Below are 20,118 nucleotides of genomic sequence, written 5' to 3' on the forward strand. Positions count from 1 at the left end.
CACTCTGAATAATAAAGACAAAGGATTTGGTTATAAAGATTCTTGCTTTCACAGAATTATTCCAGGGTTTATATGCCAGGGTGATGACTTCACACACCATAATGGCATTGGTGGCAAGTCCATCTACGGGGATAAATTTGATGATACGAACTTTATCATGAAGCACACAGGTCTTGGCATCTTGTCCATGGCAAATGCTGGACCCAAAACAAATGGTTCTCAGTTTTTCATCTGCGCTGCCATGGCCGTGTGGTTGGATGGCAAGCATGTGATCTTTGGCAAGGTGAAAGAAGGCATGAATATTGTGGAAGCCATGGAATGCTTTGGGTCCAGGAATGGCAAGACAAGCAAGATAGTCATTGCCAACTGCAGACAACTGTAATAAATTTGACTTGTGTTTTGTCTTAACCACCAGACCTTTCCTTTCGTAGCTCAGGCAAGCACCATTCCACCCCATTTGCTCACAGTGTCATATAATCTTCATGGTCTCACTGCAGTTCTTTGAGTTCTGTATTTTCATTATCTCCCTCCACATATAGCTGGATTGCAGAGTTTAAGTTTATGATTGTGAAGTAAAAACTAAATAACAACAACCAAAAAAAAGATGCAGCTACTATGGAAAACAGTATCACAGTTTCTCAAATAATTAAACATTGAATTACCATATAATTCAGCAATTCCACTACTGGATAGATATCCAAAAGAATCGAAGGCAGGGTTCCAAAGAAATATTTGCACATTCGTGTTCATAGCCATGCTATTTACAGTCACCAAGAGGTGGAAGCCATCTGTGTGCCCATCCAAAGATGAGTGGATAAACAAAATGTGGGATATACATACTCTGACTACAGGCTTAAAAAGGAAGGAAATTCCAACACATTCTGCAACATGGATGAATCTTAAGGAATTATAGTAAATGAAATAAGCCAGGCACAAAAAGGCAAATACTGAATGATTCCACTTATATGAGGTATCTAGAGTAGTCATATTCATAGAGACAGAAATTAGAATAATTGTTGCCACCAACTGGGGGGATTTGGGGTGTGAAAAGTTGTTTAATGGGTGTTGAGTTCCTGTTCTGCAGATAAAAAAGTTCTGAAGGTTGGTTGCATGATGTGAATATAGTAAACACTACCGAACTATTACTTACAATGGTTAAGATGATAAATTTTATGAGTTTTCACTACAATAAAAAGTAGAACAGTAGAACAGATGATTAGTCACAGCAGAAAAGAAGAAAAATAAGTCAAACAGATGATTAGAAAATATCCAAACTGAAGCATGAAGAAAAATATTTTTAGTAGAAAATATCCAAACTGATATATAAAGACATAAAGGAATTTGTGGAGACAGAGGAGAGATAAGGGAATAAAAGACATGTGGGACACATTAAGAAAAAAAAAAAATCTGCCAGGTGTGCTGGCTCAAGCCTGTAATCCCAGCACTTTGGGAGGCCAAGGCGAGTGGATCACAAGGTCAAGAGATTGAGACCATCCTGGTCAACATGGTGAAACCCCGTCTCTACTAAAAATACAAAACATTAGCTGGGCATGGTGGCGCATGCCTGTAATCCCAGCTACTCAGGAGGCTGAGGCAGGAGAATTGCCTGAACCCAGGAAACGGAGGTTGCAGTGAGCCGAGATCGCGCCATTGCACTCCAGCCTGGGTAACAAGAGTGAAACTCCGTCTCAAAAAAAAAAAAAAAAAAAAAATCCAACCTACAGAATCCCAGAAGAGGAGAGACAACAGGGCAGGAGCAATGTTTGAAGAGATAATGGGCTCAGAATTTCCTAAAAATTACAAAAGACATTATTCCACAGAATCAAGAAAGTGTGTGATCCACAGATATAAATACAAAGAAGCCTTACTAGAACATCGTAGCAAATTGCTGAAAACAAAACACAGAGAATACAATCTTAAAAGATAGAAGGAAAAAAGTCACTTTTAAATGTACAAGACCGACAGCTGACTTCTCAGCAGGAGCAATGGAACCAGAAGACAACACACTGATGTTTCAATTGCTGGAAGAAACAGCACCAACCTATGCCTTTGTACCCTGCAAATATCCTTTAAAAATGAAGCAAACGAAGTAATCATTGTGTGTGTTATGGGCAAAATGTTAGACCAATAGAACAGTGGAACAGAAGAGAGAGACCAAGAATAAACACTTCAATGTATGGTTAGATGATTTTCTCAAAAGGCTCAACAGCATTTGAATGAAGAAAGTAAAATCTCTGTAATAAATATGGCTGGAAAACATGGATATGCATATAGAAGAAGAAACATAACCCATACTTCACATCATTCACAAAAATCAAATTAAGATAAATTATAGACATAAAAGTAAAGCTAAAGCAGTAAAGCTACCAGAGCAAAACATAAGATATTCTTTTCAAGTTCTTGGTGTAGGCAAAGACTTCTTAGAAAGCATGAACTATACAAGAAAAAAAAATTGATAAATTGGACTTCATTAAAATTTCTCAGCTAGGTATGGTTGCTCAGTCTAATCCCAGCACTTTGGGAGGCTGAGACAGAAGGATTATTTGAAGGCAGGCGTTCAAGACCAACCAGGGCAACATAGCAAGACTCCATCTTTATAAAAAAAATTTAAAAATTGGCCAGCAACTCCTGTAGTCCTAGCTATTCAGGAGGCTGAGGTTGGAGGATTGCTTGATCTCAGGACTTTGAGAGTGTAATGAGCTATGATTGGGCATTGCACTCCAGCTTAAAAAAAAAGTTTCTCTTCAATAGACCCTTAAGAAAATAGACATAGACTTAGAGAAAATATTCACAATACATATAGCTGACATAGAACTTGGATTCAAAATATATAAAGAAGTCATACAATTTAGTAATTTTTAAAAAGACAATGCAGTTTTTTAAAGGAGAGTTTTGTGAATAGACATTTCACAAAACATGGTATATACTATGTCTAGTAATTACATTTTTAAAGTGCCCAATATATTAGTCATCTAGAAATGAAAAAATCCCAATGAAATACCACTTCCATACCCTCTAGAAGGGCTACAGTGAAAAGGACTGATAATGACAAATGTTGGAGAGGATGTGGAGCAACTGGAACCCTCATATGTTGCTAGTGGGAGTAGAAAATATGATTATTTTGGAAAACAGTTTGTCAGATTATTAAAGAATTATACACACATGGCCCAGTAATTTTACAGCTAGATATTTATCAAAGCGACATGAAAACATATGTCCACAAAAGACCTGGAAAAAAATATTTACAGCAGGTTTATTCATAATAGCCAATAAAACTGATAACAGTGAGGTACCGATCAAAAGAAGAATAGGTTAACAGTTATCTATTGAGACAGTGGATACTGTTCAGCAAAACCCAACATCCACAATATTGATGAATCCCAATATTATTCTCACAAAAGAAGTTGGTCACAAAAAAAAATGCATAGTTAATGATTCTAACTATTTGAAATTCTAGAATAGGGAAAACTGACATAGGAATAGAAATCAGATCAGTGATTACTTCGTGGGGGAAGGTGTTGACTGGGATACAGCATGAAAGAACTTTCTGGAGTGTTGGATATTTCTATGGCTTTGTTACTTAATTGTCAAAAGTGAATGTTACACTTAGGATCTGAGCATTTGTTAATGTAAGTTATACCTCACTTTTTAAAAATGAAAGTTAAAGATTTTAGATCACTAAAAGCTGAAAGATGTGTGTTACCAACAGATTGTACTAAAAAATCACTGAAGGGTTTTTTCAGACAGAAGGAAAATTATCCCACATGGAGGCTCAGAAATATAAGAAAGAGCAAAAAAACACAGAAAGGGTAAATATTGGAGGAGACAGAGAAATGAGGATGGCTGTACAACCTAAGGACAGTAACATCTTCTGAAGTAAAAATGTATTATAACAATAATAAAACAATAAAAGGCAGAAGGGAACTGAAATAAAAATGAAATAACAACAATAATAAAACAGTAAAAGGCAGAAGGGAACGGCACTGACCACGTTCGATAGTCCTAGAGCCAGCTGGACATTTTATGTTCATGCCGCTGCAGCAGAGTCAGGGGTATACCTCCAGAGTGAGCCCTCACATAGCTCGCACCATAGGCCGGGGGCCCTTCTCTGCCTACCCACCTTCTCTGCCAAGTGTCAGTTCAGGTAGAAGGGAACAAATCAAATTATTAATTGTGGCAACTACCCTAACTTAGATACCCTAGGTTCCAAAGCAGAATCAATATCTTTTGTAATAGCCCCAGGGGCATAGAGTCCTGGAGAGGGACTGGCTGGCTACAAGAACCCTGACACTTGGAAACTCAAAGCTGTAGCTTTTTATCAGGTATTTGTAGTTTATTTACAGTCGTCCCAGTCCAGATAGGTTTACCAACTAGTGTTTTTTGTGTGTTTTTGTTTTGTTTTGTTTTTTGTTTTTTTACCATATGTTATCTGTGACAGATATTAGATATTTAGGGAAATAAAGCTACAAGTTTAATCCAACATGGTTTTCCATTTTAGGTTCACAGACTGACTTCCACAACCTTGAGTTAGTAACTTTAGTCTGACTTTAGGGTAGATAAGAATTACCTGGAGGCCTTGTTAAAACACAGATTGTTGGTCCCCTGTGACTTACTTCCTAACTCAGTAGCTCTAGGGTGAGGCTTGAGAATTTACATATCCAGTAAGTTCCCAGGTGATACTGGGTGATACGGCTGACCCGAGGACCGCACATTGAAACCAATGCCTTATTCAGTAACAGTGGTAACAAAGTAAAAGTACCCCTTTCCTGTTTACTGTTCACAAAAGGATCCTCATATTCTCTTAGCTTCAACTTTTAAAATACTAGTCATTATTTATTATTTCTTCAAAAACCCATCTCTAATTGTCTCCTTAGGGAGTTTTTGAGTTTGTGTTGACATTGTCACTGTCAGCAGATGGCTTTGACCAGATTCCATTTTAGGGTTAAGTCCGTCTGCGTTATCAGAATCCTCAGGGTGCAGCTTCGAGGGCTCCCTCAGTGGCCGTAGACTTGCACCAAGCTGCTGCCATGGCCACTGCGCCAGTTTGTATGCCAGATTACCACATAGTCTATGTAACCGTGTGGGCTGCTGCAGAGTAGTTCTGTCCTCCACCTCCTCAGGTAGCGGCTCATGGACATTACCCCATGCTGATTGGATGAGCAGGCAACTCAGCGTGGTCAGAGCTAGCCGGCTGCTCCACCCACTTTGTCCTATCATAGACCCAGTCACAGACATAAACTCTCAAGCCCACGTGCTTGTCTCCTTCCCACCGCCCCACCAGGAAACAATGCCTAGTTTGGCCTAAATGCATCAGCTGCACCAAGGCAAAATCATTTTTGCCAACCAGCCCAGGGGCAGCTGGGTTTCTGGTCAAGTCCATTTTATGGACAGTGGAGAGGAGTAGACAGTGTCTCTCAGCATAAGTTTGTCTCCAGCTTTCATCCCTTCCCACAAGGTGAAGATTTCCAAGGAAACATAACCAAAAGATTAACATGAGATCAACTTCCCATGAGTATTCATTGATAAAGTGCCTGGTTTTAGCATTATCAAGAAAGTAATGAAATTAAGGTAATAATATGAATCTTCAGTGTGTAATAGGTTGAAGATGCATGTTGCAGTTTCTAGGCTAGCCACTTAAAGAATAGCAAAACGTGTGCAATTAAAGGAAAAGAAAAATAAACATTTGATAAATTTTTTAAAAGCAACAAAGGAGGACAAAAGGAATGGGTGAAATAGAAGGCAAATCATTAAATGACAGATAAACCCAATACATCAGTAATCAGAATAAATATAAAAGGAGTGAGTACTCCAGTTCTCCAGACAGACATTATCAACTGGGTTTAAAAATATTAACCAAATTATGTGCTTTTTAAAAGTAACACTTCTTAAATACACAACAGTTGAAATTATACAGATTTTTTAAAGCTATATCAGCTAGGCACAGTGGCTCATGCCTATAATCCCAGCATTTTGGGAAGCCGAGACAGGAGGATTGCTTGAGACCAGCTTGGACAACATAATGAGACCGTCTCTACCAAAGAAAGCAAATAAACCAACCTACCCAAGCATGGTAGCATGCCCTACCTAATCTGGAGGCTGAGGCAGGAGAATCCTGAACCCAGGGGTTTGAGGCTTCAGTGAGCTATGCTTGTACCAGTTCCCTCCAGCCTGGGTGACAAAGTGAGACCCTGTTTCAGAAAAGAAAAAAGATATATCATGCAAATACTAGTAAAAAGTAAGTCGGTGTAGCTATGCTAATATCAGACTAATATGTAATTTAAGGCAAGAAGCATTACTACAGTTAAAGACAGACATTTCATATAATGATAAAATGATCCGTCTACCAGGGATATAGAAAATTATAAGTTTATATGTAACTAGTAGCATAGTTTTAAGTTATATAACAAATATTAAACACGACTCTGCCGTCATAGCGGAATTTAACATACCCCTCACTAGGTGATAGAATTAAGCAGACAAAAAAATTTGCTAAAAATATAAATCATCTTACTAAAAAACAAACTTGACCTAACTGATAATTTATATAATATTGATTTCAACTGTGACAAACTACTCATTTTTAAAAAGCTATATGGAACATTTACCATCTTGATCATAACCTGAGTCATAAATTAAGCCTAAGTTAAATTTTAATACATTTAAATCATTTACATTATGTTTTCTGACCATAGTGGAATTAAGCTAAAAAAAAGATCAGAAACAAAAGAATAGATAGAAAATCTCCAGGCCAGGTGCAGTGGCTCACGCCTGTAACCCCAGCACTTTGGGAGGCCAAGGCCTTCGGATCACCTGCGGTCAGGAGCTCGAGACCAGCCTGGCCAACATGGTGAAACCCCATTTCTACTAAAAATACAAAAATTAGCCGGGTGTGGTGGTGCATGCCTGTAACCCCAGCTACTCGGAAGGCTGACGCAGGAGAATCGCTTGAACTCAGGAAGTGAACGTTGCAGTGAGGTGTGATCGCTCCACTGCACTCCAGCCTGGGCAACAAGGCGTGACTCATCAAAAAAAAAAAAAAAGAAAGAAAAGAAAAATAATTATCCAGCTAATTTGGTAACATTAAGCAGTACACCTCTAAATACTCCATGGGTCAATGAAAAAGGCACAAAGAAAATTAGAAAATATTTTGAAATATCTGATACAGTATAAAAGATATGGCGTATCAGAACATGTGGGATGCAATTAAAGCAATACTTGAGGGGAAGTTTATAACCTAAATGGATATATTAGTTTAAAACAGAAAGGGAATACGAGATGAAAGTAATTGATATATGCTTCTATCTCAAAAAGCTAGAAAAAGAACAAATCAAAACCACACTATATTGAGAGATTTTTCACCCATCACATTGGCAAAAAGTCAGAAGATTGATAAGACAAAACCTCTTAGACTGTGGGGAAATACACGGCGGTACGTTGCTAATAAAAATGTGAAATGGGCTGGGTGCGGTGGCTCATGCCTATAATCCTAGCACTTTGGGAGGCCGAGGCAGGTGGATCACTTGAGGTCAGAAGTTCAAAATCAGCCTGTCTAACATGGTGAAGCCCTGTCCCTACAAAAATTTTTTTTTAAATTAGCTGAGTGTAGTGACAGGCATCTGTAATCCCAGCTCCTCGGGAGGCTGAGGCAGGAGAATCGCGTGAACCAGGGAGGCGTAGGTTTTAGTGAGCCAAGATGTACTGCTGCACTTCAGCCTGGGCAACTGTCTCAAAAAAAAAAAAAAGTGAAGTGGATGACCTTTACAGGGAAGAAATTGACTGTATCTAGCAAAATTATGCATTTGTTTACCCTTTTAGCCAGCAATTCTACTTTTAGTAATTATTCCCAAAAATGCATTGGCAAAAGCATTAAAACAAAAATACTTATGAATGAGGCTGTTTATTTTAATCTGATTTGTAGCAAATTGGAAATAACCCAAATGCCCAGCAGTAGTGGAGTGATTAAATGAGAAGTTCCCCGTGGATGTACATTATGTGTGAACATCCACACAGTGGAGACTCCCACAGCTGTCAAAGAGAACAAGGACCATCTCTATGAAATAAAATCTCCAGGCTATCAAATGAGGGGGGAAAAGTGGAAAAAATATAATATCTTAGGTTACTATTTATCTTTTTTTAAAAAATGGCAGGGGAAGAGTGGATAAATGTAGAGAAAAAGATATTTTTAAATGGAAGACTAAATCTTAAAAATATTTTTAAATGATTTTCCATAGAGGAAAGAAAATCGGGAGGAGAGGACAAGGAATGAGCTGGGATCCTTGAATCTACATTATTTTTTCAGTTTGACTTTGAAGCCAAGTAAATATTTGGCACAAATACACAAAATTTTTAATAAAGCAGTTTCTACTTAAAAGTAAAATTAAATGAGCCTAACTGTGTTTTCAGTTGGTATTATAACTATATCAAGGGGAATTATCAAGAGGAGTCATTCCAAGTAACTTTAAAACAATTACAGTTGACCCTTGAACAACATGGAAGTTAGGGGTGCCAACTCCCTACACAGTTTAAAATCCATGTGTAACTTTCAACTCCTCAAAAATTTAACTACTGTTAGCCCACTATTGGCTTACCAAGTCTGGGAAAGCAAGGAAGCTCCCAATAACAACAAAGTTTGTAACAAAAGAATTTGGAATGAACTTGAATAAGCTCCCATTGGCCAAACATAGGACAGTTTGAGCAACAGGAAGATAATAACTGCAGTGAATGAAATGCATCACATACAGTTAAACTACCGAATTTGCTGTGATAATTGTGCCTTGGAGAATGCATGGTATACTAGTTTGTTTTCACCCTGCTGATGATGGGAACTGGTCTTTCCCATGCTATTCTTGAGATAGTGAATAAGTCTCTGGTTTTCAGACATACCTGAAACCAGGACCAAAAAGAGGTTTAATTGGTCTTACAGTTCCACATGGCTGAGGAGGCCTCAGAATCATGGCAGGAGGCAAAAGATACTTTTTATATGGCAGCAGCAAGAGAAAAATGAGGAAGAAGCAAAAGTGGAAACCCCTGATAAACCCATCAGATGTCATGAGACTTATTCACTATCATGAGAATAGCATGGGAACGACCAGCCTCCATCATTCAATTACCTCCCCCTGGATCTCTTCTACAACACATGAGAATTCTGGGAAATATAATTCAAGTTGAGATTTGGGTGGGGACACAAACCATATCACATGGAAATAGATTTTTTTCAGTGTAGATATAAGTAAAAGTAAAAAGCATGTATCTTTCCTTTTCTAAATTAATATTTGGGGGGGTGAGCAGTTGATGAGGGAAAGTCTCTCTAGGAATATTCCAATTAATAAATTGGAAGTGATAACCTTAGAATATTACAGTTTTGTAACTTAGTGAATTTATGGCAATGATTATTACTGGCTACTAATATCTCAAATAGAGACACCCAGACAGTATGTGTGTTCATTAGAAGCACACATCACTACCTATAAAATAGTTTTATCCCTACTCTTTCCCCAAAAGTTAAATCTAAACCAGTCACTTCTCTAATTACAATTTATGAGAAATAAGGGAACAAAGGAGCATGTTAAATGGTACCATGAGGATGCAATAGCAGAGTCTAATGCAGAAAACCTACAGGACGAATAACCTTATTTCTTCTACAAAAATAAATTTGGAAACACAAAGTCTGATGAAGATGGATGGACTCTAGAGATCACAACAGACTTAAGGAGAAAGCAGCCAATTACAATGTATGGAGCTCATTTAGATTGTGATTCAAACTGTAAAAGCAAAACAAAACTTCTGTAAGACACTTGGGGAACTTAGGAACACCAGCTGAGTACTTGATGATATTAAATAATCATGTTCATTTCTTTTTTTTTTTTTTTTTTTTTTTTTGAGACGGAGTTTCGCTCTTGTTACCCAGGCTGGAGTGCAATGGCACGATCTCGGCTCACCGCAACCTCCGCCTCCTGGGTTCAGGCAATTCTCCTGCCTCAGCCTCCTGAGTAGCTGGGATTACAGGCACGCGCCGCCATGCCCAGCTAATTTTTTTGTATTTTTAGTAGAGGCGGGGTTTCACCTTGTTGACCAAGATGGTCTCGATCTCTTGACATTGTGATCCACCCGCCTCGGCCTCCCAAAGTGCTGGGATTACAGGCTTGAGCCACCACGCCCGGCCAATCATTTTCATTTCTTTAGGCATAATGTACATAAGCTTATGTTCTAAACATTGAGATTTTATCTTTTACAGGCATAAGCTAAAGAATTTACTGGTAAAATTATATGAAATCTGGAATTTGCTTCACGTTAACATGAATGAGGGTATAGATGAAACAACATTGGCCATGAGTTGATAAGTGTTGAAGCTGAATGATGAGCACCTGAGGGTTCATTATGTTTTATTTATTTAATTTAAAGAGGGTCTCCATCTGTCACCCAGGCTGGAGTGCAGTGACACAGTCATAGCTCACTGCAACCTCAAACTCATGGGCTCAAGTGATTCCCCTGCCTGATCCTCCCTGCCCCACCTCCCAACCCCCCCAAATAGTTAGGACAACAGGCATGGACCATGCCAAGCTAATTTTTAATTTTTTTTTTTTTTTTGTAAAGGTGCAGTTTCACTATGTTGCCCAGACTGGTCTCAAACTCCTGGCCTCAAGCAATTCTCCCACCTTGGCTTCCCAAATTACTAAGATTACAGGTGTGAGCCACCACACCCAGCCAGGAGTGCAACTTTAAAAAGAGTAGTTCCTTTATTCTTATATACACTTGAAATTTTTCATTATAAAAACATTTAAGTGATGTGATTACGAAGATGAAAAAACAAATAGCCTCAGAAATGAGTAGGTAAATTTAAAAAGCAAATTAACACATCTTAAAAATAAATCGTGTAAGTCAGATATTCAGTTGATGGGTTACATGAATTAGACATAATTAAATAGTGAATTGCAAGCTTTGTAAAAAAATTTACCTGGAATATAATAGAGATAAGGAGACAAATGCATCAACACACTTAGGAAGTATCATGTATTCCAACCTGGAAAAATAAAAAATCCATACCTACATACATTATAGAGAACTACAAAACAGCTAAGGTAAAGGTATCTTAAAGCATCTGTTTCTGTCAGGGTACTGTCAGGAAAACAGAAATAACACTAGATATTTCAGAAAAGCAAATTTAATTTAGAGAATTGATTACATTGTTGTAGAGGGCTGAAAGAGAAAAAGGAAGCAAGGAAGTAAACTAGAGATAACTGTAGGGAACAGCTCCACCTCAACGTGTGGCAGCAAGTGATTAGGGTTTTCAGAATTTGGAAGGTCACAGAAGAAATCCTGAGGAGCTGGAGCTCCTGCTTATGCAGAGGACAGCCCTGCAGCAGAAGGGTGCAATGAGGCTGGGTCTGGGAGTGCTGAAAGAACCAGGAGACTGGAGTGTCGTTGCTGGAATAACACTGACAGGAGCAGCATGCAAACAGAAAGGAAGTCCCTTCTCCCTCTTGCCTTCCCATCTCCTAGTGCATGTGTTTGCTGAACCTAACAAGAAGCCTGTTAACAAACAAGAAATGTGGTTTGCAGAGTTGCAGCAGACTTATGACAAAGCAGATTTGAACCTGAAAGATACAAACCCAAACATTGTGGAAAATAATAATTTGTGGGATTTTAAAAGAAATGACTGAAAGACTGTACAAAGTAGAATGTATATTTAAGAATGGGATGATCAGCGTTTAGGTTTTCCAAAGTTCTTTTATTGTTCAGGAGAAGAGACTTAATACATTGTTTAGACTTCGTTAAAAGAATGCACAAATCTAAAACCTGTGAGAATAAAATAATGATGTAAGAAGAGGATGACCCAAAAAAATCAATACAAGAAAATGAAAAAAAAAAAAAAAAAAGACGTTCAACAATCTGGACAAATAAAAAATAATCTATAATATAGCAGTGACAATAATGTCAAATTGTAAAATTTTTAAAGGAACTGCATATTTTTATGACTCAGACCTAAAACATAACAGAAATGTTTAAAAAGTTGGAAAATAAGTACCAGATACAAACTAATCAAAAGGAGGTAGGCATAGTTATATTAATTACCTGAAATGTATTTCAAAATAAAAATTATTAAGAGTAGAGAGAATGACTGCATAATGATAAAATGTTTAAATCACCAGAAAGACATACCAGTTCTAAATTTAAACATATTCAGTAAAATAACCTCAAAAGAGGTAAAGCAAGAAAAAAAAAAGATCTACAGTTAGAAATTGCAAATGTGTTGACATAAACACCCTTCTCCATTATGACTAAGCCAGTCAGTTTGTACCTATGTTTATGCTCATGAGGGATATTGGTCTGTGTTTTTTTTTTTTTATTATGATGTTTTTGTGAAGTTTTGTTATCAGGATAATAATGACCTTGTTTAATGAGTTAGAAGTGTTTCCTTCACTTTAGTTTTCCGAAAGAGTCTGTAGAGAATTGGTGTTCTTCTTTAAATATCTGGCACAATTTGCTAGTGAAGCCATCTGGTACTAGAGTTCTCTTTGTGGGAGGTTTTTAATTACAGTTCTAGTATCTTTAATAGATATAGAGCTATTCAAATTATCTCTTCTTTGGTGATCTTTGGTAGTTGTGTCTTTCAAGGGATTTCTTCATTTCATCTTAGTTGTTTAATTTATTGGCATAAAGTTCTTCGTATTATTTTCTTATCCTTTTACTATCTATAGGATCTGTAGTAATGGACCCTCTCTTAATCCTGATATTGGTATTTTGTATCTTCTCTCCTTTTTTTCTGATCAGACTCACTAGAAGTTTATGAATTTTATTTATTTATTTACTTTTGGATGGGGACAGAGTCTTACTGTCTCCCAGGCTGGAGTCCAGTGCTATGTACTCTCAGCTCACTGCAACCTCTGCCTCCTGGGTTCAAGTGGTTCTCGTACCTCAGCCTTCTGAGTAGTTGGGATTACAGGCAGGTACCACCACACCTGGCTAATTTTGTGTACATTTAGTAGAGGTGAGGTTTCATGATGTTGCCCAGGCCAGTCTCAAACTCCTGAGCTCCAGCGATACACCCACCTCAGCCACCATGCCTGGCCAATTTTATTGATCATAAATAATCAGTTTGGGGATCCACTGACTTTTCAACATCTTTTTGTTTTCTCTTTCATTTATGTCTGCTTTTATCTTTATAATTTGTCTTCTGCTTGCTTAGGATTTAATTTTGTTTTTTTAGGTTTTTAATAGTTTTTTTCTTAAGTTTTTAATATAAGCTTGTATCATTGACTTGATCCCTCTCTTCTTTTCTAATGTAGATGTTTAGTGCTAAAAGTTTCCTGTAAATTTATGACAAATTTGATCTGTCATATTTTCATTTTCATTCCACGTAAAGTACTTTTTAATTTTCCTTCTGACTTTTTTGACCCATGAGTTATTTAGGAGTATGATATTTGGTTTCCAACTATTTGGGTGTTTTCTAGATATCTTTCTTTAGTTGGTAGCTAGTTTAATTCCATTGTAGTAAATGAACATACTTTGTATGATTTGAATTCTTTCCCGCTTACTCAAGCTTGTTTAAGGGCCAGAATATGGTCTACCTTGGTAAATGTTTCATGTGCACTAGAAAGGAATATTGTCTTCTACTGTAGGTAGAGCATTTTAGAAATATCAGCTAGGTTAAGATCATGATAGTATTGTTCATGTTTTCTTTGTCTTTACTGATTTTCTTGGTCTTCTATAAATTGTTGAGAGGCTAAAATATTCAACTATATTAATAATTATGAATTTGTTTATACCATATTTTAGTCCTGTAAGTTTTTGATTTGTGTATTTCTAAGTTCTGTTACTAGGTATAGAAATCAGTAAAATAGAAGACAAAGATACAATAGAGAAAGTGAATAATCTAAAAGTTATTTCTTTGAAACAAATAGTAAAATAAACTGGCAAAATTAGATAAAAAGAAAGTACAAATACTCAATGTAAGGGAAAAGGGTGAAGCAAAACTATGATTATATCAAATTAAGAGATAAGAAAAGGGTATAATTACAACTTTATGCCAATAAATTGGAAAACAATTAGAATTCTTCGAAAAATGTAATGTAGCCGGGCGCAGTGGCTCAAGCCTGTAATCCCAGCACTTTGGGAGGCCGAGGCAAGTGGATCACGAGCTCAAGAGATCGAGACCATCCTGGTCGACATGGTGAAACCTCCGTCTCTACTAAAAATACAAAAAATTAGCTGGGCATGGTGGCGCATGCCTGTAATCTGAGCTACTCAGGAGGCTGAGGCAGGAGAATTGCCTGAACCCAGGAGGTGGAGGTTGCGGTGAGCCGAGATCGTGCCGTTGCACTCCAGCCCGGGTAACAAGAGTGAAACTCTGTCCCAAAAAAAAAGGTAGTTAAACTGATTCAAGAACAAAAAGAAAACCTGAAGGGTCTTATAATTCTCAAATAAATTGAAGTAATACATTTTTTAAAAATCTTCTCACAAAGAATACAACAAGGTCTATTGATTTTGCAAGTGTGAATTGAGAAATATCTCATCCTAATATAAACAGACTTCCAGACATTAGAAAAGGGTATGGCATACCAGTTAATTCCTTATCCTTTAATACAAAAACCAGACATTGTGAGAAAGAAAAATTATACAGTTATATATGTTGTCATATGTAATTTTTAAGTTAGCACTAATCTCACTCATGAACTTAGATATCAAAACCATAAGTAAAATATTAACAGCTTGAATCCAGCAGCACATTTCTTTAAAAAAAAGATATACCTTGACCAAGTTGGGTTTATCCCAGAAATACTGAAAATGGTCTAACTCTAGGAAAGTGTAAAATTTTCATCACCAAATTAAAGGAGAAAAACTATGCAATCATTTTAGATTGCATTTGACATAATCCATACCCATTTATGATGTATAACTAATGTAAATTAATAATAGTAACTTCTTTAATGTGGTGAAAAGAATCAGCAGAACATCTACTTCAAAGATGATTCTTAATGAGAAAATAAGAAAAAAGTTTTTTGAAATCAGGAAAAAGAATGCAGACCATCACCACTTCTTTTCAGTCTTGTACTGAAACCCCTAGCACGTATAGGAAATCAATACAAAGAAATTAGGCCGTGCGCAGCGGCTCACACATGTAATCCCAGCACTTTGGGAGGCCAAAGTGGGCAGATCACTTGAGGTCAGGAGTTCGAGACCAGCCTGATCAACATGGTGAAATCCCGTCCCTACTGAAAATATATAAATTAGCCAGGCTTGGTGGCACAGCCTGTAATCCCAGCCATTCAGGAGGCTGAGGCAGAAAAATCGCTTGAACCCAGGAGGCAGAGGTTGCAGTGAGCCAAGATTGTGTCACTGTACTCTAGCCTGGGCGACAGAGTGAGACTCTGTCTCAAAAAAAGAAAGAAAGAAACTAATGGCATAAATATAAAGAAGAAAAAGCAAAATATTATTCAGAGATGATATGATTGGCTGTATGGTAAACCCCAAAGAATCTACAGACAGTTTTTTGGAAATACTATTTTTCTCAAAGTAGCTTCCTATAAACTTAATAAATAAAATTACATTTCTGTACAATAGCACAAAATTTGAAAGTGTAATTTTTTAAAATATACATTGTTTCAAAAATATAAAGTTCTCAGTAAATCTTATAAAAATTATCAAGACCTGTATGTGCAAGAGATAAAACTTTATCAAAAAGCATTTTAAACAACCTAAATAAACAGAAGGATAAGCAGACACATGTTATAAACATGTCAGTTTTCCCCAGTTTGATTCTTATAGAGTCAATGCTATTATAATCAAAGCACCAGCAGGGTTTCTTATGGCACTTGAAATGCAGGTCTTTACATAGAAAGGTAAAGCTTGAAGAATAGACTTGACACTCTTGAAAATAAAGTCAGAATTGCCTTACTTTTATAATAAAACAAGACATTATGCTTTTTGCTCAAGCATAAACAAAAATGGCTAGGAAGACTAAACAGCCCAGAAACAGACTCTAACACAGGGGTCCTAATTCCCAGAGCACGGACAGTCTGTGGCCTGTTAGAAGCTGGGTTACACTGCAGGAAGTGAGTGGCAGGTGAGCTTCATCTGTATTTACAGCAACTCCCCATCGCTTGCATTACTGCCTGAGCTCCTCCTCCTCTGCCTTAGATTCTCATAGGAGCGCAAACCCTATTGTGATCTGCACATGCAAGGGATCTAGGTTACACAATCCTTATGAGAATCTAATGCCTTATGATCTGTCACTGTCTCCCATCACCTCCAGATGGGACCATCTAGTTGCAGGACGCAAGCTCAGGGCTCCCACTGATTCTGTATTATGGTGAGTTGTATAATTATTTCACAATGTAATAATAGTAGAAATAAAGTGCACGATAAATGTAATGCACTTTAAGTGCATTATGTAATGTAATGCACTTTGCATTGTAAAGTGCACAATGGAATAATAGTAGAAATAAAGTGCACCATAAATGTAATCCCAAAACCACCCCCTACGTGGTCCATGGAAAATCTGTCTTCCATGAAACCAGTCCCTGGTGCCAAAAACAGTTGGGGACCTCTGCTCTAACATATAGAACTGTGATATGTTAAAAAGGTGATATTGAAAATTGGTGTGAAGAGAAGGGACTATTCAGGAAATGTACTGGAGCAATTGCTTAGTTAATTTCAATCTTCGTATCTTACACAAAAATTCAATTCCACGTGAATTAAGGGCTCAGGTATCAAAAACAAAATGTTAAAAATTAGAGTAAAATATAGGAGATGATCTTTCTGGCTGTGGAGTAAGGAAAGTTTTCTTCTTAAGGAAGACACAAAAGAACTAACTATAAAAGAAAATGTTAAATGAATTCAAGTATATTAAAGTTTAGTTTTTTTAATTTAAGAGAGGCAAGCCAGAGGGAAAACAGGTGTAACACATTTAATCCACAAAAGATTAATATACAAAACATATAAATTGAAAAGTAATGAAATAGAAAAATGCATAAAAGACATTAACAGACATTTCACAAAAAGAAATGATATATGTGATGAATAAATGTAAGAAACAATTCTCAATCTCACTAGTAATCAGGAAATGCTAAGTACTACCACAGGAAGATGCCATTTTCTCCTCAGCAACAATGCTTGGGGTTAGGAAGGATATGGATCAAGAGGTCCTTTTAAACAATGTTAATGGGGTTATAAGTTGGCATAGCACCTTTGAGAAAAAATGTGGCTATCTACTGTAGACTATAGCAGGAGACAGTCAAACAGGAAGCAATCTAAATGCCCATCTACAGAAAATGGATAAATACCATGTAGTATATTCAACATAATGAGCATTTAATTGTGCAGCAAGGAAACTGAATAAACACAGCATGAATGCATTTTAGAAATACAATGTTGAATAAAAAACCCCAAGTTCGACAAATCTGCATACAGTACACCATAATCCCCCCTTATCTGCAGCTTTCTTTTCCGTGATTTCAGTTACCTGCAGTTGATCTTGGTCCAAAACTATTAAATAGAAAAATTCCAAAAATAAGTAAGTTTTTACATTGTCCACCATTCTGAGTAGCATGAGGAAATCACCTGCTGTTGGGCTCAGTCCACACGGGATGCGAATCACCTCTTTACCCAGTGTATCCACACTGTAGATGCTCCCTGCCTCTCAGTTATCATATTGAAAAAACATAGTAAATATATAAAACTGAATCCTGTCCACAGTTCCAGGCCTCCACTGGGAGTCTTGGAATGTATCCCCCTCCAGTAGGAGGGACTACTGTACGATTTTCATGAAGTGTGGGAAGAAGTAAACTAATATATATTGTTGAATCAAGTATACATGTATGCCAGTGATAGAACTCTGTTTAAAAGGAGAAATGGAATAATAAAGTTAACATTTAGAAGAGTGTGTGAGGATGGAATGATGTAAGAACACATAGTTAAATACAAGTTCATTTTTCAGTAAGGTGGTCATTTCTGGAATATTCATTATTGTATGTTTTACAGCATGAATATGTTTTATATAGTTCTATATTTACTATTTATGTTATATAATTATATATTTACTTGGCATGGTGGCTCATGCCAGTAATCCTAACACTTGGGGAGAATGAGGCGGGAGGATCAGTGAGCCCAGGACTTCAAGAACAGCCTGGACATGGCAAGATCCCATCTCTACAAAAAAGTCTAAAAATTAACCAAGCATGGTGGTGCACACCTGTAGTCCCAGCTACTCAGGAAGCCAAGGTGGGAGGCTGAGACAGAAGTACCACTTGAACCCAGGAGTTCAAGGCTGCAGTGAGCTGTGATAGCACCACTGCACTCCAGCCAGGGGGACAGAACAAGAGCTACCTCAGAAAAAAGAAGAAATTATATATTATATGTGTATTTAATTATTTATGTTCTTTTGTGTGTCAAATATTAGCATTAAAGAAAGATCTTTTTTTTTTTTTTTTCCGAGATGGAGTCTCGCTCTGTCACCCAGGCTGGAGTACAGTGGCACAATCTTGGCCTACTACAACCTCCGCCTCCCAAGTTCAAGTGATTCTCCTGCCTCAGCTTCCTGAGTAGCTGGGATTACAGGTGCCTGCCACCATGCCTGGCTAATTTTTTTGTATTTTTAGTAGAGATGGGGTTTCACCATATTGGCCAGGCTTGTTTCGAACTCCTGACCTCAAGTGATCCACCCACCTCAGCCTCCTAAAGTGCTGAGATTACAGGCATGAGCCACTGCACCCGCCCTAAGATCATTTTATTTAAAATCATTTTGAAATGCCAGTCAAAAAGAACAAGTCACTTAACAAGAAGGAACAAGTCGGGCTAGCTTCAGATTTCTCTGCAGCAGCATTCCACACCAAGAGGCAATGGAGAAATGCTGACACATTATTTGAGGAAAGAATCAGCTGTGGTTTTAAATTCAACCAAGCTGTCTTTTATCTCTGAAAGCAGCATACAGGAAGTTTTCAACATATATGAGTGTATTCATTTGCTTGGGCCGCTAGAACAAAATACCACAGGCAGGGTGGCTTAAACAGTGGAAATTTATTAGATCACAGGTCTGGAGGCTGGAAGTCAAAGATCAAAGTTCTGGCAGGGTTGCCTTCCTCTGAGACCTTGGCCACCCTCCTGCTGCCTCTTCACATGGTTGTTTCTCTGCGCACATGGGACCCTGGTTTGTCTCTCCTTCTTCTAGGTCCTTCCTATAAATCCAGTCATTTAGAGTTAGGATCCCACTCTCATAGACTTATTTTAACTTAATCACTGCTTTAAAGACTTCCAAATACAGTTATATTCTGAGGTAAAGGGGATTGGGACTTGAAAATACGAATTTTGGCTGGGCATGATGGCTTATGCCTATAATGCCAGCACTTTGGGAGGCCGAAGCGGGCAGATCACAAGGTCAGGAGTTCAAGACCAGCCTGGCCAGCATGGTGAAACCCTATCTCTACTAAAAATAGAAATTTAGCTGGGCGCGGTGGTACACGCCTGTAGTCCCGGCTACTTGGGAGGCCGAGGCAGGAGAATCACTTGAACCCGGCAGGCGAAGGGCAGTGAGCTGAGCTCGCACTCCAGCCTGGCCGACAGAGCAAGACTCCATCTCAAAAAAAAAAAAAGAATTTTGGGGGAACACAGTTCAACCCATAGCAGTGATCTCAGAGAATATTGTTCCCATGAGCTCTTCTCGAGGAAACTATTAGAAGATGAGCTTTAGCCAACCAGGAGATGATTGGGAAAATCACACAAAAGTAATGTCAGTGATCACTGATTCCATTCAGCTGTAAAACCAATACTAGAACAAAGGTGAGGCATAGAGTGTTCGGCCGGAATGTAAATACACTATGCCCTGACAATGTGGAAATATAAAATTGACAAAGGTTATATTGAAAAAAGAAATCAGACAAGCAGTTAAGTTTTCTGAGTGCCTCTTCTGTAACAGCTGGGAGTCAGAGATCATCAACCAAAAGTGGCAAATGACACAGATTTTAAAAATCTAAAATTAGACACCTAAGTTCAAAATTCAGCCTAAATTAAATACTGTAGTTTTATATATAGTAAAGGTAGTATCTCACTGGGGAAACAGGTGAATTATTAATTAAATTTTGAGACGAATTAGTAGCTAGCTGGAGAAAAATTAAGTTGGAGCCA

At 37.6% G+C, this 20,118-nt stretch overlaps 2 protein-coding genes across 2 annotated transcripts in view; both read left to right on the forward strand.

The window, feature by feature from the left end:
* Nucleotides 1-19,589, forward strand: part of LOC101036988 (peptidyl-prolyl cis-trans isomerase A) — a 31,791-nt gene extending 12,202 nt beyond the window's left edge. Inside the window, 1 exon segment of the mRNA XM_074401337.1 lies at nucleotides 1-19,589. Within this exon segment, the coding sequence (XP_074257438.1) occupies nucleotides 1-382 (382 nt within the window). The 3' untranslated portion in view covers nucleotides 383-19,589.
* Nucleotides 1-20,118, forward strand: part of TTC17 (tetratricopeptide repeat domain 17) — a 141,298-nt gene that overhangs the window by 114,294 nt on the left and 6,886 nt on the right. The window lies entirely within an intron of this gene.

Source organism: Saimiri boliviensis, chromosome 6, assembly GCF_048565385.1.
Source record: "Saimiri boliviensis isolate mSaiBol1 chromosome 6, mSaiBol1.pri, whole genome shotgun sequence".
NCBI classification, from domain to species: Eukaryota; Metazoa; Chordata; class Mammalia; order Primates; family Cebidae; genus Saimiri; species Saimiri boliviensis.